The sequence below is a fragment of the Simochromis diagramma genome, unplaced genomic scaffold (assembly GCF_900408965.1).
Source record: "Simochromis diagramma unplaced genomic scaffold, fSimDia1.1 OVJJ01000021.1, whole genome shotgun sequence".
In the NCBI taxonomy this organism is placed as follows: Eukaryota; Metazoa; Chordata; class Actinopteri; order Cichliformes; family Cichlidae; genus Simochromis; species Simochromis diagramma.
The window spans coordinates 486,255-507,783 of NW_024387194.1; the positions used below are offsets into that span (position 1 = coordinate 486,255).

At 43.7% G+C, this 21,529-nt stretch overlaps 1 protein-coding gene across 2 annotated transcripts in view; it reads left to right on the top strand.

Annotated features, from left to right (window-relative positions):
- dyrk1b (dual-specificity tyrosine-(Y)-phosphorylation regulated kinase 1B) overlaps positions 1-21,529 on the top strand; it is a 61,756-nt gene that overhangs the window by 37,831 nt on the left and 2,396 nt on the right. For both annotated transcript variants that reach the window (XM_040049925.1, XM_040049924.1), the window contains exons 2-12: positions 8,171-8,337; positions 12,488-12,607; positions 13,691-13,879; positions 14,346-14,493; positions 14,938-15,087; positions 15,791-15,927; positions 16,598-16,744; positions 17,120-17,260; positions 19,084-19,204; positions 20,018-20,200; positions 20,887-20,990. In XM_040049925.1, the coding sequence (XP_039905859.1) occupies positions 8,269-8,337; positions 12,488-12,607; positions 13,691-13,879; positions 14,346-14,493; positions 14,938-15,087; positions 15,791-15,927; positions 16,598-16,744; positions 17,120-17,260; positions 19,084-19,204; positions 20,018-20,200; positions 20,887-20,990 (1,509 nt within the window). In that variant the 5' untranslated portion in view covers positions 8,171-8,268. The remainder of the gene's footprint in view (positions 1-8,170; positions 8,338-12,487; positions 12,608-13,690; positions 13,880-14,345; positions 14,494-14,937; positions 15,088-15,790; positions 15,928-16,597; positions 16,745-17,119; positions 17,261-19,083; positions 19,205-20,017; positions 20,201-20,886; positions 20,991-21,529) is intronic.

The window sequence follows — 21,529 nt, forward strand, 5'->3', positions numbered from 1 at the left end:
TGGATAGCAGACTCAAGAATTAGCCCCATTTTCAAGTGCAAAATAAGTCTGTACAGACGGTGAGAGGCTCTTGTACCAGAGTAATGCATTAGCATTATTAGAGTGAACATTGGTGGTTAGAAAAGAAGCCCAGCGATATTGATGTATGGCCATCCACCTCAGACTTTATCATCTTTGTTCAGATGTGTGTGGCAGGTAGAAGACATTTCCTGGGTTTATTTGCTTTCATCATAATTATTGCCACTTTTTGGGGGGGCTGTAGCTCAGGAGGTAAAGCACATCATCTGCTAATCAGAAGGTTGGTGGTTCGATCCCTGGCTGCTCCAGTCTGCATCCCAAATATCCTTGGGAAGGATACTAAATCCAAGTTGCTGTCTGATGCATCCATCAGAGTGTGAATGTGTGTGAATGGTAGATTGAAGGCACTCGCATAGAAAAAGGATTTTGTGGGAATGTCTGAGGCAAGTTGACTAAAGCAAATGCTCAGAGTAGAAAAGCGTTATTTGCAGTTCATTTACCAGATTTTTACACAAGCAAGAAATTTGTGGTTGTCATAGTGCAAACAAAAAAGGAGCCGTTTGCTCAACACACTTTAAATACAGCAACAGTACATGTGGTATGTTACTTCTCTGACAGCCAGTGTTGTGTGAACCAAGAGAAGGGGTCCCAGGTTTGAGTGCACCTGGTCACTTTTCTCCATGTCATTCCCCTAACTCGCCCACCTTCCTGTCTGTGGAGTCCAGTTTCTGTAGCATGAAGCTCTGTGTGTCTTATGATGGATACCAAGAGAACATGAGCTGCTAGTTCCATGAGTTGCATGTCAGTCCTCCATGTACAGGTACAACACATGTAGTGTTTTATTGTTGGATGTCATGTCAGCGTACAGTAGAGTTAAATAGATCTGACTCTACTCTGATCGCTGGCATGTGTGTATACACATTAATGGTAAAATGTTAAAGGTTTTACATCAAGACATCATAAAAATAATCTGGTCCTTGCTGATCAACATCAGCAGTGATCTCAGAGAAGCAGCTGTTGCTGCCCATCAGTCTGAAGGTGATGCAATGGCTCATTCAAAGCTCACCAGTTTCAATGAACTGAAGCAAAGCTGTATGAAGAGTGGACCAGAACTCCTCCACAATAATGTGAGAGACTGAAATCATACAACCTACTGAATCATAGGCTGGGATCCTTGATTTTATTTGTTTTTTTGTAAACATTTGAACATTTTAAACCATTCAGCACCATCAGGCTGCAGCCGAAAGAGTAAAAACTAAGCTGTGCAAGTTAGAACATGCATTTAATGGAACCATCAGATTCTCCCATAGATTAATGATAAAGTTGTAATAATATTAAGAAGTCTGTTAATTCACACAAGTGACCTTTTTGCAGGCTTTCTTGCTGCCTTTAAATAGGCCACACTTTATTTATTTATTTTGACCAAAGCGATTCAAACACACATTCATACAGCGCTTTGAACACTACACTCCTGTACGTGCCATTCTTCATACACAGCTGTGTTAGCTGCGTTCTGTATTATGTTTCTATGAGTGAAGTTTACTGTAAAATCACTCAGCTGCTGATACAGTTACCAGTGTAACTGGTCAGATGATGCCAATCCCAGCCCATTTAACATCACCTAGACCGTTAAACTGTGCGTTGACTTAAGGCGCCACAATTCATCGAGTAACACATTCATTATAAAAATCTTTGAGGCAAAACGTTTTGCTTCTATGCTTTTTTCAAAACATTGTGCTGTTATCTTTTTAGATTTAAAGTGAAATAAAATAAAATATTATATGAATACAACTTTTTTTGAATACAAAAATAACAGTTTTTTTAAGGCCAGTGAAACTGAGCCGCTGACCTGGGGCGGTGAACATTTAATTATTATGAATTATTAACATGTACCTTAAGAACTTATTGTTTTCAGCAGCACAAAATTTAGCATCAAAGCTCAGAGTAAACCTCAGGATTCACATGTGCTCGCCTTTGTTCACTGCAGCCAGGTGTGCAGACACACAAACACAAGCCCTGCTGAGGACCAGGTTATTTTCTATTATTGTATCAAACCTTAGAAGGTGAAAGGTGGTGTCTTTGTGTTTGCCATAATGAGGAGGCCTTTCTTCACTGGGCTGTAGTGGGAACAGTGTTTGCTTTACACGACCAACTTGTTGTGAGCATGCAGCCTTTGCTTCTGACTGTGGTGTGTGTTGCTGTGCTGCCTGAGGTAACTCCTCTTTGTTTCTCTCATTATTGAAACAGCGGTCAGGAAAGGAATAGAAAAGATGGCTGTTTGAGATGCACTGAAGTCGTGAAGCGAGAAAGTGAGGGATGAATGAATGATGGATGGATAAGTAGGACAGAAGGGAGTGAGATTTGAGAAAGTAGGAAAGATGACGAGGAGAAGAGGGGGAGGAGAAAGCGGCTGGTAGGGTGGGTTGAGTTGCTAGGGGAGAGTATGTCAGAGTGTTGCTGAGAGCCAGGACTGCTATTGGAAGCTACTTGCTTAGCAGGGGAGAAGGAGAAGAGGAGAGAGAAGTAGCTAATGAGTATTGTAGCCTGGCTGCTGAGACAGCACTGGGTTTATTTATAGAGTGCTGGCCAGCCAGCCCTTAGATACCAACAGCGAATCAGCTGAGAGAGAAAGAACGCGCTTCAACCAATGGCAGAACAGGCGCGAGGGGGGGGGCCGAGTGAGGAAGTGCTGTGACTGCCTCTCAGTCTCTTAAAGAGACTGTGCAGGTTTCTCAGTACTAGGCAGATATTCTCTCTCTCTCCCTCCAGGAGTGTCATGTTTGTAAGCAGGCCAGGACCTGGACCACAACAGTCCCACACTGAATCACTGTTTCTACCTCATCAAGCACACGCAGTTCAGCACAGAGCTTCGAAGCTACTCACAGCTTTCTAGGCCCTTCATCCAGCCGCACACCTCCGTTTGCGTTCTCATTGAGCCATTTAGAAAACGATGAACAGAAGAGCTCTTCATATTGTGGATGGAAGGTGATAGTGGAGGCAAGCCTAGAATTGCAAGTTGTTTTTCCATGTTGACATGCTTGCCCTGATTAGAAATAGATATGGTGGATATACTTGAACCATGAAGCCATGAAATCTCTTTTACTTTGATGTAGTGAACGCTGGACTTTAAGCACGACTGCTGCTTTCCAAATTGTTGTTGTAAAGCGCTTTGAGTGCTCACATAGAGTAGAAAAGCACTAAATAAGAACCACTTGCCATTACCATGATGATCTAAACTGATGTTTGGCCTTTTCCATGAGGCCCACGATCAGCAGCTTTAGCTTTTCTGACCTGTATTCTCATCAGAGGGTGGGCCAATCGACACTGGGCACCTCCACTAGCAACATGTTGTTTCTTAAACTTAAACTAATCAGCTCTCAGTACTTCCTGTGATTTGGAGTTAAAACTTTGCTTTCACCAGGTTCAGTTGAGTCTTAATCGTCTTCTAATATGCTAGCCACCTATCATAGCCACCTATCATCATTTCTGGTGCACTGCCTACTGTGTCTAATGCCTCACAGTTTACACTTTGTAAAGAGGGATACAGATCCAGGCTCCATATTGAGATAAGTAATTCCAGTTGCATTCCCAAACAGTATTTCCATTTCTTACTTGCGGTAGCTTCCTATCACTGCACGCTTACTAGAGGAAGCAGTGCTTAAACAATGGAAAAAACACACACTTTGTCCAAAAACCTCTCATGTTCAGCTGTTTCCCTCTTTTTCTTTGGTCATTTTAGCCTTTTTGGCCAGGGTGAAGGGAGTATCTGCCATCAAACAAGAAGACAGCCGCATGTAGCTGCGATGATGTTTGCTAGTTCACCTTACATGCATTAATGTAATGACGTGGTTAGCCTACTCAACGTAAATTACACACGAACAACATTAAGCTACTCACGCAGAGAAGAACGGCTGGTTACTACCGCTTATGTCAGAACCGGTGCCATGATGGCACCGGATACCGGTACCCATCCCTACTTGTAAACATTTGAGTTCATGGTAGCTCCTCTGTTTTTGTCGCTGGTGTGATTACATCACTGAAGTTTTCTGCTCCGTTTTAGTTTCATCCCATTTTGTGTACCGAGTACTTTTTTCATTTGTATCTTAAGTAACAATATCGAATTATTATATTTAAGTAAATAAAATAAATACAGCAAAGGATGATTTTGACCATCAGTATTATTATATTCTCTTAAGTAAAAATCAGATGTTTTATACTCTACCTCAGATTCTGGCCAGTAGACCAGTCTCAGCTGTGCTGTCTGAATAATGAAGACAGTGCAGGGCAGAGCTTGACAACGCGGTCAAAATGCCTACTGTATGTAACGGATTTTTTCTACTTTAGTTTAGGTGTAGGTGTATCATTTAAAAGACGTGCCTGTGCTGAAGAGGATGGCAGCAGCTACATCTCTGTTGGTTTGGCCTCTCGTTGACCTGATGTGAACATTCTTGAATGGTTTCGACCTGATTATCTACAGAGCACCGTGTGGAGTTGTGTGTCACCTGAAGGAGGCAAAGACCCGAGAATTTCTAATTTGATCCCATTTTTAGTGACTCTGCGTAGTGAGCGGCCTTATTTTTAACCACATATCTAAATAACACTTTTCTATTTTGGTTTTGGTATTTGCCAGCTGGCAGAAGGGAGACATGTTGGAGCGCTTCTTATTGCGTCTCTCATCCTGAGAATAGTAAGAAGAGCAACCTTTATCACTCATCTCATTCTTGTGACTTAACTGGAGGAAGAAACATGGTCAGCAGCTGGGCCACTCCCTGTTTATTCTAAAACCGTCATTAATTATGTAAAAGGACCGGGAGTATTATAAGTCACACGTCCTGTTTTGGTAGCTAGTTGACTTACTGTGCTATGTTGAGTAGGTTCATGGCCGAGCTGAAGACACTTAAACTGTGATATTTAAATAAAAGGGTCGCTCAGCAAATGTATTTTTACCTGACCTTTCTATGAGGCTCATGGGGTCAGACACAAGACACAACGTCCTGATAGATCTATTGTTCTGATCGGGTGTTTGTATGAATTGAATTGTTGCTCTGGGTCTGAGCCTTAAATGCATAACTAGAAGGATGAACAGAAATGAAATGAATATGAAAATGGCACCAGTGCACTTGGTTTGCACTTCCAAACACCTGTTTGTTGCTTGGCCAGAGAAGCAGACGTACTTTGCATACTGTTGGCAACACCTACAATAACTGTTCAAAAGGACTGATGCAACATGCAAAAGGGGTGCAGAAATTATTTATTATTATTAGGGAGAGAGATTGAGGGGGAAAGATGTGTAGCAGGTGACCAAGGACAGAAATGGAAAAGTCCAAAAAAGTTCAGAAGTGCGCTGAGAAGATCAACAGAGTGGACTGAGGAGCTGATGAATGTAGAAAATGGGGAAGCCAGGGCAGCTATGAAATGTGGAAAGGCGATTGGTCCAAATTACATACCTGTGGAGGTGTTTGGGATAAATATTGCTTAACACAATCCTGGAGAGCGAGATATTTAAATAAAAGGTGGCAGTCTTCATGAACAACCATGATGTCCGGAGCTTTTAAGAAAAGAGGCGATGATCAGTGAGCAGCAGCATGGCTTGATGCTGAGAACTACAGATGTGATGTTTGCATTGGGAATATTAATGCAGAGCTATAGAAGAGGTCAGAAGGAGCTTCACTGTGTCTGTGTGAGGAACTGTTGTACTGCATGAGGAGTGAGGAGTGGCAGAGAAGATTGTGAGGGTGGTGCAGGACATGTATGAGGACAGTGGTGAGGTGTGCAAAACGAGTGACATATGGGTTCGAGGTGGGGGTGGAATTACATCAGAGATCTCCTCTAAGCCTCTTCTAGTTTGCAGTGGTCATGGACTGGATGGACTGATGGTTTGTGCAGTGGGTATACTGGACAAAGGATGTTGAAGATAATGTTCGTTTGTGCTCCATTTTAAGAGCTCATTAGAACGTGTGCAGCGTTTCATGATGTGCACGCGAGGGAGGATCTTCCCTCGAACATGGATTAAGTGACAACATTAGGCTTGTAGCTATTGACTGTTTCAGCAATCGAGTATTCCCATGTTTAACTGAGTAATTGGGTAAGAAATATTTTTGGTGCATGCCAGAGAACAAACTAAGCCATCGAGTCCGAGGAATCGTCTGTAGGCCTCCGAGACAGGATGGTGTGGAGGCACAGGTCTGAGGGTGGAGACAGCAACGCTGGAGCTCCCAGTGAGCACGGAGGGCTCCAGCTTTGTTACATGGAAGAAGTCTGAGCACTTCATTAGTCGTGGACGCCTGCAACGAGCTGGAGTTGAGTTTGTCATGCAGATAATCAAAGAACCTTGTAATGCAAGTAACAACATAATTGTAACTGTAATCTGATTACTAAATTTAATACAGTAAAACATTACATTACTGTGTTGCTGAAAAATGTAAAACAGCACTGTAACTGTGTTTTACCTGGGATCACGGTTTTGCTCACACTGCTGAAGAGACCATTTAAAATGGTTCTTTCCTCAGCTGTCTTTATGTGCACACACTGTCCAGCTTCGGGTTTTTTACATGCAGGTCTGTTAAGTATCAAACAAAACACTCTGGGAATGGTCAGGTATAAGGACTGGACTAAGATGAGACCGTGTCCAGAGAAAGACCTTCAGAAAAGCTGGAGAACTATTTCTCAAGGCTACTTTAAAACAACAAGAACGTCGATATATAGAAATGACAGTCTCAGCCAAATATGGACTCTGACCATGAAGTAACACATGCAATCAGGAGAAAAGGCTGATTACGTGTGGAAAAGACCAATCTAGGGGTGTGGCAGATTATCCAGTTAGGTGGTTGCTTTAGCTATGCAGCAGCTGTAAACGAGGGCTGCAACTAACGATTATGTTGATAGTCAGCTAATCTGCCTAATTGTTCTTGGATCGGTCGATTAGTCAACTGTAACCTCCTGTTGTAGGCTGCCCCCCTGTAAATATCGCCCTGTTGTCTCATCCCACAGCAAATTAAATTATTGTCACATATAGCAAATTAATTATTAGGTAATACAAATCAAAGCGCGAGTAGTACTTAAACAAAAGTAATGTGCAGATAGGAAACTATAGCTGTTCTGTTCTTAAGTTCAAGCTTCAAATTAAACATTTAAATATAATTTTTTGTCCAGTTTCCAAAGTTTACAGATGATTCCGGTCATGAATTCACAGCTGCAGCGTTCCCAGCTGCTGATAACCATGTGTGAGATGACTTGGTGCATGAGCCTCTTTACAGGACAAACCCATCTGTACGCCTCCAGAAGGTGTAGTGTTCAACACCAATTAAATTGCTTAACTGATTATATACATAATTAATTAATGATATAGGCCGACCCACAGATTAACAAGCTAACGTTAGGTGGAAGAGGTTTGCTATTCAGAATCAAGCAGAGAAGAACAAAACCTCAGATGAAATGACCGTGCACAAACATGAAGGTGTCAGCGTGAGCGTTCAGAGCTGATGCTCCAGCGTGCCGTGTTTAAATGCTCGTGCACTGCAGCAGCGTGCACAGTCACGTAGTTTTTGGGAAATCCTTTTTCTTCCTCCTGTTTGGCGGTTCGCAGACGATACAGGCGATACTGCCCACGGCTTCCTGTAGTGTAACTGCAGTCACAAAAACACATTCACCTGGTTTTAAATATGACATCATAGATTATGGCGACGAATCGTAGCAGCCTACTGTAGACATAGTCTTGTGAGGTTTTTTTCACTGGTTCAGATAAACGTCCTTGTCTGATGGTGTAAAGAGTTTCACACATAATATTTGGACTTGGTCCTGTTAGAAGCTTCAGAGTTTAAAATCTCTGTTGTGAGCTGTTCTCTGCGAAACTGCTGATTCATCTTCTTTACTCAACCAAAAGGGAACACAAATATTAGCTTAGTAAAAACTAGCTGCTTGAAAGTTATTTTTCTGCAAAGGTAACTGAACATTGTGTTATATTAATATGATAATAAAACAATATCAAGTCCACACGTCATAGTAGACGTGTGGGATGAAGGATGCAGTGTTGATGGTGATGAGCGTGGTGCATGGGCGTGCAGGAACAAAACAATAGTAGTTCTGATGTTCCCATAATGCAAACAAAGGTGTCGGGGTTCCCCTGTCTAATCATCTCTCTCTGTCTTCTTAGGTGTAAGCAGCTCAGGATGTCCGCCCACCTCCTCCTCCTCCTCCTCCTCCTCCTCCTCCTCCTCCACTGCCCAGGGCTTCTCCCTCGCTGAGCCAGCCATGACCAGCCAGCACTCACATACACACCCCTCCTTCAGCTCCATCCACTCCATGGCCGAGCAGCAGCAGGTACCACACGCAGCAGCAGTCCCACCACGCATGCCTGTGGCACAGTGCCAGAGGGATGCATCAACATTTTGTATTCATTTTAGATGTTCAAACGTTGTTGCTTTGCAGAGCTACTGAACATGAAATGTCTGCGAGGTCATGAAGGTTTAATGACACGTGCTATTCAAAAGGATCCGTCCCTAAGCTGGACACTTCCTGAGGCACTGCCCCCACAGCCAAAGTCTGCGGTAGCTACTGTTACCATCAGCTGTGATGCGGGTACTCTGTGAAGATTTACAGTCACTCTGGGGTCAGCGTTGTATTCTGTAACTTTAAACATCTGGATCTGTTTCTCCTTTGCACATACTGCGAACTGCAGGGAGGAGGCAGGGCGTTCTCACCCACGATGTTCACAGTGGGGATGTGTATATATGCGGGTGTTACTGGGGTTATTAAAAAAATCATGTAGCAAATTGTAATGAAGAATTTCTGATGGATGCATAAAAGGAAGAGAACGTGTAGACTATGAGTTACTTAATAGTGGAAAGAGGGTGGGATTAAACAAGCTTATGCTTCCTCCTCCTTTTTAACATGTAAATTATTTATAATGATTCTTATTTTGTTTTCTTTGTCTCAGTTGTTATTGTCGTTATACTATTTTAACATGTTCAGAAATACATCTCCAACCAGGTTTCAGCAAAGTAAAGAGGAAAGCACGTAAACCTATTCATGCCTAACACTAACCCTACTGCTATATAAGAACCAGAACCATTCAAACTGAAAGTAGGTTAACCTTTAAGATAACACGACTACTCTAAATATCTCTAAATGTAACCAGGATTTTTCTAAGCTGACGAGAACGATTTCAGAGGCATTTTGAATTTGATGATTAAAATATGTTTCCTGGCTCAGTGCTCTCAGTTTTGAGATGTCTCCACTTTATGTGTTACAGATTCACCCAGTACAGCTAAAGTTAGAAGATAGACGTTTGCTTCGCGGTCACTGTAATCGATACTGACATTTGTATGCCAGGTCTCCACCCACATCTTATCCCTCAAAATGTGAACACTTAAGGTGTTTTCATAGCAAACAGCTACCGGGCATTGTGGGTCTTCTGTAAACTGAAGCGACAGCAGCAGCAGCGCACATCATAATCATCTCCCGGCTGTCTCATACACAATTTGCTTCTGATCCTGATCTCAGGTCCTACCAGCCTGTATGCCAAAGGGCACTGCTGCTCTCCTCACACAGCTAAATAGAACAGACTGTAGTTTACATTAGTGAACAGTGGTAATGATATGAATAAATATCGCTAACTAGTATGAGCAAAGTTGGAGTCTGCAGTTGATCCAATAGTGGTTACTAACTGCTCGTGGATTCCTCAGGAAAGCTAATGCCATGGGTCAGAAACGAATAATGTTATACCTCATCTAGGAGAAAATGATGGGTTCATCTAGGGCTGTGCGATATGACTAAAACCTCATATCCCGATATAAGACATCTATCGCCCGATAACGATATAAATCACAAACATGTAACATTTTCTGTAAACTCTGTGAATCTCGGGCAGCTCGACCTGCGTGAAGTGTTTCCAGCTGCGCGTCATGTAGCTGGAGTCGAGTGTTTTAACCGATGCATGAAACGATACATTTTTAGACAGAAGTTGTAACGGCCGCCGTTTTCTTTGTGAGTATTTATTACACGGCGTGCTGCGGGGAAAAGCCTGTTCTAACGTTTGAGTCTAAGGTTTATTTTTTAGCACCTGGCGGCTCTTTTTTATTTCTCATCCGTAAATAATCTGCTCTTTCACGTGATTCATTTATTTTGAAAAGTCTCAACAGGATCTTGAGCTTTATTGTGAAAGGTTTATGTGGAAAATAAACATGCGGACACACGATGGTGTTACCGTCGTTGTTGCTAACGACAACGCATAAAAACAGGCGCTTGTCCGTCTGTAGTGTGGTTATATTAAATATAAGAGAAAGAGAGAACTTTAAGAAATTAATAATAACTACAGTGACATCAGAACGGTGAAAAAATGTTGCTGTAAACAGTTTATTTTGCGACACCACGAAACAAACGGTAGCGTAAAATGAAACGACAGACGTTTTTATATCGTCATCCGATATATATCGTTATATCGAACAGCCCTAGATCCATCTGAACCAGCTACAGATGCTCACGATCCCAAACACAGAACCTGTTTGTGATGAGCACCTACGCATCAAACAAGTTAAAGTGCAGAAATGTCTTTCAGCACACATTCATGAGTGTGGGGCTCAGTCGACCGAGCCGTAGCTCTGTAATGTGTGCAGACAAACCTGCAGCAGCTTGTAGTTCTCTGGTCAGAGGTTGCCACAACAACTTGTCCAAGGTATTGATGGTACCCGGTATTTTAAAAACAAAAGCATATAGAGTTTCTTTGATGCTGCCATGTAGCAACCACCAAGCTAACAGCCACATCTAAGGTGTGTAACCACATGAAAACTACAAGAGGTAACAATACTGTGATTTTCCCAAATGTTGTTGTAGGTAATGTTTTTCCAGCTGTTGCCCAAGCTGTTGTTGGTCTGCGACCTTAGCTCTTTGCTGCTGCTTCCAAACTGGAAAGAGCAACAAATTGTGCTCCAGTCTGTAAAGAACTTCCATTCCACTCAAATGGTGATGTCACAGTCCCAAGCTCTTCCACATATTAGAGCCTGACGTTATCTTTTTGTAAGTGTACCAGCATTGGAATTTATAAAGAAGCAATCAAGCGACGTGGCTACCCTAATGTGGCTCTTCTGGCCTCAGTGTGACTTTCAGCAGGTACTAAGGCTAGGATGAGCAGTGTTGGTTCTAATGCGTTACAAAGTAACAAAGGTTCTTGGGTGATCTGCACCTGGGTGGATAGAAGAAACATCAAAGATGCTTTTTTTCTTCCTGCACGCGCCTGTTAAAGGTCAGCTGATTTCAGTTCATGTACAGTGGGAGGAAAATGGTGGAGCAGTCTACAGCAGATTGCTTTTATTACACTAAAGGATGCCAGCGCTATGGTAAAGTGCAAGCTGCACTGTGCTGCTAACACAACTTCAGCTCTCTGCAAACATCTGCACAGACCTCATGCTAACACTAGGCTAGCCAAGAACCCAGAGTGACGTTAAAGCTGAGTGTTTGCAAACTTCTGATCTTCAACAGGTGACAAACAAATGAGCAGTCAGGCTACCTGTGCATGTTTCGAAAGTAGGAGCTCTGTGGCGATCACTTGCATTACATTTAAGAAAAGTAACAAATAATGTGTAATAGATTCCTTTTTTGACTAACGAACACCAACAGGCTGGGTTTACCAGCTGAGCTGTGTTCCAAGCCTCGATATAGTCCTGACCTCTGGGTCACTAACCAGAACTAGTCTCATTTCTACAGGTAATGGCTGGACACTTGCTTAGAGAGCTCAGACACCTCAGAGGGGCTCAAAATATGAGTTGTTACACCTCTAATTAGTAAAGGAGCAGGTTTAGGTGGTTCAGCTGTGTGACCTTCTCTCTGCCTCCTATGTGAGGTGATTCAGGCTTGTCCTAGACAGTCATTGCTTCCCAAACCCAGACGAGCAGCAGAAGACAGATAAAAACTAAAAAGCAAGAAAAAGATGAGACTAACTCCCTTCAACTGTGTTATGAGTGTTGCTGTTGCATAGTTTGTCCACCAGAGGGCACTTTGCAGTTTCCCTGCAACAACACTTGATCCAAGCAGAACATCAATCAGTAATCCTCCTCTTTCTGTTTCTGAGGTGAGGAATCTGTCAAAAAAAGGACCAAGTATTAAAATCTTAATTTAAAAATCCTCAGTCAGTCAGATTCTGTTACCTGACCTTTTAAGAAACTGGCCTGTATGTGAATAAAAAACGAGTGTGTGCTTTGCCTGATGGTCTGTGCTCCCCTCAGACTACCAGCAACTTAGTTTGTATTAAGTTCTTTTTTGTTAAAAGTTGGTGCAGTGGAACAACTTATCATGTATTAGTTGTAATAGCAAACTAATACAGTTGGTACAAACTGCAAAGGTTATTGATGTGCACTCACACAGAATGAACACATTTGTTTTTAGTGTGAAGCTGTCCTGATACACACATGAGGAACATCTCCTGCATCTAACCTGAGACGAGTTTGTGAAACGTTGTTGTTGTTGTTCTCTGTAGGTGCTGTCTGATATGACCATACTCCAGCGGAGAATTCCCCCTAGTTTCAGAGACCCTGCCAGCGCTCCATTGAGAAAACTCTCTGTTGACCTCATCAAAACTTATAAGCACATCAATGAGGTATGAAACAGTAACATTACACACACACCCTTTTATTTTGTACTTTAAATTGTGTCGCCATGATTTCCTGGAGACTTACTGTAAACCTTACATGTGATTTACCTAAAAATGGAAAATGTAACTGTCTAAACAGACTCTGGTCCCACTGCATTTGTAAAAGCTGGACCACACACACAGTTACAGTCCAAAAGTTCAGAGGACATCACCTTAAATTTCCTGGAGACTGACTGTGTAAAAAGATTGCTATCTTGGCTAACCAACCGGAGGGATAGATGCAGCTATACCAAGTGATAGCAGCATCACAAGAAGGTTGAGAAATGCCAACAGCTGGGAGAGGATCGCAGGAAGACGTGGAAGATGATGGCAACAGTGGTGCCTGTGGTAACTGGACCACTGACCCCCAAACTGGGCCAGTGGCTTCACCAGATTCCAAGAAACGACATCTGAGATCTCTGTCCAGAAGAGTGCAGACCTCGAAACAGAGCAAGCTTTTATAGCAAGGAAACCCTCAGCAGCGCTGATCTATAGTTCTTCATCCATGAAATGGGGCGATCGTGGCTCAAGAGTTGGCAGTTCGTCTTGTAACTGGAAGGTTGCCAGTTCGAGCCCCGGCTCGGACAGTCTCGGTCGTTGTGTCCTTGGGCAAGACACTTCACCTACCGCCTACCTGTGCTGGCCAGAGGGGCCGATGGCGCGATATGGCAGCCTCGCTTCTGTCAGTCTGTCCCAGGGCAGCTGTGGCTACAACTGTAGCTGCCTCCACCAGTGTGTGAATGTGAGAGTGAATGAATAGTGGCATTGTAAAGCGCTTTGAGAGTCTCGAAAAGCGCTAAATAAATGCAATCCATTATTATTATTATTATTATTATTATTATACTTGTGCGCCACAGGTCATTGATGTGAACGTCATTTTTTGCACTGAAATCCAGCATCCACTTAAGAGACGGCTGATCTAGGCAGTTCTGCTGTTACACCCCGAGAAGAGCAGAGCAGTAACAGCTGGTTGCTGGTGCACAGGTTATTTGGGTTTGTTGCTTTCAGATGTACTGTGAAGCAGAGCCTGAGCTGTGTTGGTGTCCACAGGTGTACTATACTAAGAAGAAGCGGCGGGCCCAGCAGGTCCCTCCTGAGGACAGCAGCACGAAGAAGGAGAGAAAAATCTATAACGATGGCTATGACGATGACAATTATGACTACATTGTGAAAAATGGAGAAAAGTGGCTGGACCGCTATGAGATAGACTCACTGATTGGGAAAGGCTCTTTCGGACAGGTGAGGTCTCCACAAGAAACATTCTCCACTTCTATTACTACTGCGGCGTAGATAGACGCAAAGTCCAAAATGTCTGAACTAAAGTTATTTGACGGCTTCTGCCGTTAGTGAAATTTGGCCGTGTCTCTGTGAAAAGTTGAAAGTAAACTCTGTGTGAAGGATTAGTAAAAGCTGTCATGTACAGAGCTAAAGTGTCGGTATGGCTAACCCAGCGACAGCCAGCAGCACATCTGAAGGTCACTGATTACAGCAAACAAACCAATGTGCTCTTACAGGGAGCTGCACTCAGTAATTGTAATCAGTAGATTGCGTTACATTAAGAAATCAAAGGCAAAGCCATTGTTGTTATGACACAGGCTACATGTATTGTGTACATGACAGGACAAAGTCAGACAGGAAGTGTTTGGCTGTCCTTGAACTGAGTGATTCACTACCTGTGATGTAACATGTGTTCATGTGTCCACAGGTGGTGAAGGCCTACGACCACCATGAGCAGGAGTGGGTTGCCATTAAGATCATTAAGAACAAAAAGGCTTTTTTGAACCAGGCACAGATAGAACTACGCCTGCTGGAGCTCATGAACAAGCACGACACTGAGATGAAATATTACATAGGTAAGATACACACTCTGTACACTGCTGTACAACACAGCTTCTCCTGGTTCATTACAGACACACAGGGGGACCTTTACTACATTTATTCTCTGTGCACACACACTGTTGCTAACACTGGCTGCTGAACAGCAGAATTCAAACATGCGAGGTATTTAGAGTGTGCGCTCTCCTATCATGCTGAGGCTGTTTAAGTACAAAGATCTGTCTATACAAGCACTTACTACCTGCATTTGAAATGACAAATAACAAATCTGTCCCGTTAATGTTCACATAGATGGGAATGACGAATAATCAAAAAACATATTTAATATTTCACCTCACCTTTGACACCTGAAACTGAAACGTCTCATAACTGTGGTATTTTTAAACGATTCAGTGGATTAACTTTTCCCCATGTCTCCCATTTGTCTCTTTGTGTCTGTCTGTCAATCTGTCTCTGTGCAGTCCACCTGAAGCGTCACTTTATGTTTAGGAACCATCTCTGTTTGGTGTTTGAGTTGTTGAGCTACAACCTGTACGATCTGCTGAGGAACACCAATTTCAGAGGAGTTTCCCTCAACCTCACCAGGAAATTTGCACAGCAGCTCTGTACAGGTGGGTGCATAGAGACGACATGCAGCTGCAACACTGTGGCTGCGCGTTTGTACTTGTGATTCCACAAAAGGTGCTGGAAGCATGTGTGATAGTCGTGGTCTGTAGTGCTATTAGTTAAGCTTAAACAAAGCGCTGACCGTGAACGACTGAACCAATCACGGCGAGCGTTTTAAAACTGAGCACACAGCTGGCACAACAAAGTAACAATAACACATTTGAATAAATGGTTGTAAATGTCGTGTGGTTGGGCAGCACGGCGGTGACTAGCCTCACAAGGAGACGGTCCTCAGTTCGATTCCACTGTGTGGAGTTTGCACGTTCTCCCGTTCTTGCGTGTTCTCTCCGGTGCTCCGGCTTCCCCCCACAGTCCAAAGCAGTTAGTGGGGTTGGGTTAGTGGCCTAACCCTGCAGCCTCTCTCATCCAGTGTTCACACCTTCAGCTCTTAAGGATGGAAACAGCAATCCCTGCTACTGTTTACATGTTTGGTCTTACAGGGAATAAAAAGATGTTAAACGGTTCAGTTATTCATGTGTAGTGAGGCAGGTGTCCGAATACATTTACTGATCGATATGTAAACACTGGTAATAATTCTAGAAATGTGCAGTAAATGCAGGTTTAATGCTGATGATGTGCACTTATTTAGACTATACGTGTCTTCAGTTTGCATAATATTGTTGACACATGTTGGTGTTTTGTCTACAGCACTATTATTCCTGGCCACTCCGGAGCTGTCAATCATCCACTGCGACCTGAAACCAGAGAACATACTGCTGTGTAACCCCAAGAGATCAGCCATCAAAATAGTTGATTTTGGATCCTCCTGCCAGCTTGGACAGAGAGTGAGCACACTTACTCCAGATATGATTCTTTATAAACGCTGCTCTCCTACTAGGATCACTCCCCGTTACTCACAACGTTCACATTTGGAAAATATACCAAGTAGCGTGGCTTGCACGATGGCAGAATAATTAGGACTGTTGGCTCATGATAAGAGGTTTCCTAGTTTTTGTGTGGGTTTCCTCCCACTGCCCAAAGACAAGTTAGGTTAGCTTTAGTGGGAATGGAGAAGAGACACAGCTGTCATCATCTCATCGGCATGAATGTCAACTTTGGGCTTTTTTTAAATTTTACTGTCCTTTTTCCGTGATGGAATAATTGTACAATACTGCAGCTTGGACAACAAAACTGAGCGCACACGTTTGATCCACACAAGGCTCAAAAGTTTACATGCAGGGACAAAAATAAACAGATTCATTTAAATCTTTAAGAAGTGCTACTCTACACTGTCTTCTTGCTAATCATGAACAGCAGTTAGCTTCTCTCTGTGTTGTGGGAAAAAGTTACCATGACATTCATGCCTGTTCTGACCACAACCCTTGATAATGTGCTTAAAGTGTATAGAATAAAGCAAGGTGTGAATGTGTGGTCAAATGTGATTGCATGTGTTCAGTTAAATAGCTACACTGTAAAGTCTTGGTGTCAGATTGCTAAACTCCACTTCCTTCTTAGATCTATCAGTACATCCAGAGCAGGTTTTACCGCTCTCCCGAGGTTCTGTTGGGAATGCCGTATGACCTGGCTATCGACATGTGGTCTCTGGGATGCATCCTAGTGGAGATGCACACAGGGGAGCCTCTCTTCAGCGGCTCCAATGAGGTAACAGCAACACCAGCGTGAACACACGTGTCGGGTAGTGTCGGGGTTGAATCGGGGATGTCCTTCATCCGTGCTCAGTGTTTTATGCTACATCCATTTAGATGTGTTAAGAAGCTAGCGTAGAGAGGTCACGTTGTAGACACGGTTGTTACGATGACAGAAAGTCTGTCTCTTCCAGTCTACTCTTAGTTCCTTTGAGATTGTACTGAGAAGCATGAATTTGAAGACCGCATGTGTTTGCAACAGCATATCTGTGGTATGCTCTTACTTTGGTCCACATTAAGAGAGTGTGTGTGTGTGTGTGTGTGTGTGTGTGTGTGTGTGTGTGTGTGTGTGTGTGTGTGTGTGTGTGTGTGTGTGTGTGTGTGTGTGTAGGTTGACCAGATGAATAAAATTGTGGAGGTTCTGGGAGTTCCACCCAGCCACATGCTGGATGCAGCTCCTAAAGCCAGGAAGTATTTTGACAAGCTGTCAGATGGTCTGTGGACGGTGAAGAAGAACAAGGATGTCAAGAAGGTAACGTTTGCTTCTGTTTTGACTTCACATGTGGAAAAATTTTAACTTGTGTGTTTAGTTCAGTTCACTTTCCAAATGTTGACTAACACAGGATATCCAGGTGGACTCCCTCTTCTACTCTACCTGAGCGCTCGAAGCACTTAAGCAACTTGCCTCATTCACCCGTTTTTCCGTTCAAGTCCTTTCTGTCGTCCTGCTGTCACACACACGTTCATACTCCAGTGGGTTAGTATCTAGCCCAAGGTTATTTGGCATACAGAGCGGAGCAGCCAGGAATCAAACCACCAACCTCCCAGTTGGTAGATGATTCATAGATGACCTGCTCTACCTGCTGAGCTATGGTGAAGATAACCTGCTGAAGTTCAAGCTGAGCATCAGACTGGGGAAGACAGGTGACTCTAAACACGCCGTGGCTTCTGGTGTGTTCTGTTTCTACCTGAGGATCCACGGGGTGTTCTTCTCTAACCATCAGGTTTACCTGAAAAAGAGAAAATGTGCAGTGAGCAGCAGCTCTGAAAATGCTTTCTTAATGCCAGATATGAGAGGATAATGAGGAAGGCGACAGTGACTATAAATAACACACTAACACCTGTTACGACGAAGCTATAACAGGGGCAGGAGAGTGTTTCTGAGTGCTCACACTTGGAATCATGAAGCAGACGAGCTGCAGCAGCAGAACCACACTGACAAGAGAAAATGGAAAATGTTTCATCACCTCGGTTTTTGCTGTGACACGTGGATGGTCGGGTGTAAACATAACATCACCCTTCCTTGTATCAACAATTGAGGCTGGTGGTGGTTTAATGGGTGCAGAATTTTTTCTTGTTGCCCTTTGTATCGACTCAGTACCACAACGACACCACTTGGTACCTGAGATTGGTGCTGACTATGTCCATCCCTTTATCATCACATTATAGCCATCGCCTGATGCCTGTCACAAAGCTCACAGCCTCTCAGGCTGGGTTCTTGAATGCCACCGTCAGTTCACGGTACTCAAAGGGCCTCCACATGGTCCAGATCACAAACTAATACAGCACTTCTGGGAGGTGGTGTAACTGGAGGATTGCTTCATGAATACACAGCCATCAATGAGACACAGCTATGGATCAGAATCACTGAGGCATGTTTCCAGCACCTCGTTGAATCTGTGCCATTAAAATTAAGACAAAAACAGGCCCAACCCAGTACAAAGTGCAAAGCACCGAACAAGCTGAGGACTCCTCACAGGCTTTCTGTGAAGAAGGATTCATAGATTTTATCGACCATGGAGGACCTTTGTTTCCTGCAGTTTCAGCTTTAAGCCTGGACTATTGTGTCTCCAAGACAACAGAGTTTGGGAAACGGAGCTAAATAATAATAATAATGATAATAATGGAGTGGATTTATATAGCGCTTTTCAAGGCACCCAAAGCGCTTTACAATGCCACTATTCATTCCCTCTCACATTCACACACTGGTGGAGGCAGCTACAGTTGTAGCCACAGCTGCCCTGGGGCAGACTGACAGAGGCGAGGCTGCCATATCGCGCCGTCGGCCCCTCTGGCCAACACCAGTAGGCAGTAGGGTAAAGTGTCTTGCCCAAGGACACAACGACCAGGACAGAGAGCCCGGGGATCGAACCGGCAACCTTCCAGTTACAGATGCGCTTCCCAACCCCCTGAGCCACGGTGAAGTTTTCTTTAATTAGAATACGAGTCTCAGTGTTAACCTCAGTATTGTGTCCTGAGCAAAGTGTTGAAGAACAGCGTGCCTTCATGTTGTTATTGGAACTTCACAGACTTTCCTTAATAGTCATAGCGTGTGTGTGTTTTTGTGTTTTCCAGGAGTATAAGCCCCCAGCCACACGGCGTCTACATGAGATTTTGGGTGTTGAGACTGGGGGTCCAGGGGGCCGGCGAGCAGGAGAGCCAGGACACGCCCCTTGTGACTACCTAAAGTTTAAAGGTAGGCATTTGCATGATTACTGCAGGACTGAGCATTAATATTCATGTAAACAAGTTCCATGGAGGTGGAAACAACAAACACAGAGAGGCTAAAATATAAATGAGTGAAACAATAAATACATTTAAAGTTGTGTAAATTATTCTCGCAGTAAATGTCCTCCTGAGGTGTCTCTTCTAATGTGATGTGTATAGATGAAATCTATATTCATTTGTAAGCATAGCAGAAATAGTAGCAGCATGTAGGCCAGTGCGCAGCCGTCAAAGGTGGAGGACTCGGCACTTTGTCCCTGGTTGGTCAAAATGGCTGTGGAATATAAAAGTCTCCTTTCTGGAGGGGAAGGAGCCTGAGCTGTTGAGTGAGGTACCAGAAAGCTATAGCTGGGCTCACCTCAGGGCACAGCCTGCATTCTGGAAGCACTGTCCCGGAGATGGGGCTGGATTCTGCTCATCGGTAAGAGTCAGGGGTCGGTATACTTGTGTCCTCCCAGTTCGCTGCACTGGGGTTTCCCCAGTGGACAAAAGGGTTGCTTCCCCACACCTTTGGCTCATGGAGAGTGGGTCCTGGCTATCATTCTCTGTTAAGTGTGAAAGCAAAGCTGTCAGTTTAGTGTTTGGTTTATGTTCCTACCCTTGTCTTTGGCCTGTGGGAGTTGACTGAAAGGATGTGGTCGTGGATTAAAGCGCTGAACCTCTATGTGGAGTTAGCATGAGGAGCAGATATCAAGTGAGGGCGAGGGACACAAGAAACATCACGGGGTTGACACTACAATTGTAGCTGGCCACCATCATTATGTCAGTGTTTGTCCTCTTCCAGACCTGATCCTGCGCATGCTGGACTACGACCCTAAAAGCCGCATCACGCCATTCTATGCCCTGCAGCACAATTTCTTCAAGAAAACAACAGATGAAGGAACCAATACTAGTTCATCTACATCCACCTCTCCTGCCATGGACCACTCTCATTCTGCCTCCACTACTAGCTCTGTTTCTAGCTCTGGTAATGTAGACTCTTCTCTTTCTGCACCAGCTTTCCTTGAACTTTTTTTCCGTATCTGTTAGAATGAGGAATATGTCATCCTTGTCACAGCTCCAAAGAAATGGTAGCGATTTAGATTTCATCCCTAAAATGTCTCAAGCAGGATTTTGTTAGGATCAAGTAGACCGGGGCAGGAGTGTAGTGAAACAGCTGAGAGGATGCTGTTTGCTGGGCGTTAGTGCTTCATAATACAGATTTGATGTGACCCAGTGATATTCAATGGAGGGTCTATGTACTTAAACACTGCAGCACGGTCACCCTCCCTGTCCCTGTCAGCACATTACTTTATTTCTCAGTCAGGTTTTCATAGTTTTCTTGATGAACATGAAAGTGGCGAGACAGGCGAGTTCATTCTGGGTGACAGGAAAAGCAGATCCACTCTTTAGTCTTCTTCAGCGTCGCGCAAACACGCTACGAGTCAGAGCTGAACGCCCAGCGTTCGTGGCGGGGTACATACCCGACAGAGGCGCGGGACCTTCTAACCACCCTACTGAAGCCACGCCCCTCCTCTTCTTCTTTTTTGTAAATGTCTTTCTTTTAGTTCACACAGAATGAATGCATTATGGCTTGTTTTAGCTAAAAGTATAAATCCATGAAGTAAAGCTGTGCTCAAGTGTGAATTTAATGTTGGTGTCAATTATTTCCAGGTGGCTCCAGTGGTTCTTCCAATGACAACCGCAACTACCGCTACAGTAATCGTTACTACAACTCTGCTGTTACACATTCAGACTATGAGATGACCAGCCCTCAGGTACCACTGTCACTGTTTGCATACACAATAACAGAGAATTATTGAGACGGTATGAGGACCTTTGCATCAGTCACTCGCTGCTGCAGGAATGTTTATCCCGGGTCAGATTACTTTAGCAGCTTCATTCCTGTTGGCAGTGATGAAATATTTTGCCCACACTAGTTTTTTCTGACCATAATCCTTTTTGAGTAGTTTTATTTTGAAAATCTGCATATTGACTTTAAAAATTGTGAAAGACAACAGTATAAGCATAGCAAACTCTTCACTTCCATCCATGAAAACCAGTATTCATCATGATATATTTGTCCTTAAACGCTCGTGCTCCAGCCTGTTTGTAAAGGACTTCTCTGTAACCTGGAACTGAACCATCCAAATCTTACTGGAGTTCCCATAATATTCATCAAATAAGCCTCTTTTCCAGTAGCACCTGCTGGGCACCATCTGACTTCTCTACTCAACTCTACTCTTGGTTTCAATTGTTAAGCACCACCTGAGTGTGGGTGGGGTTGTCATAGCAAAGCAGCCTGAAAGTGCCGTGA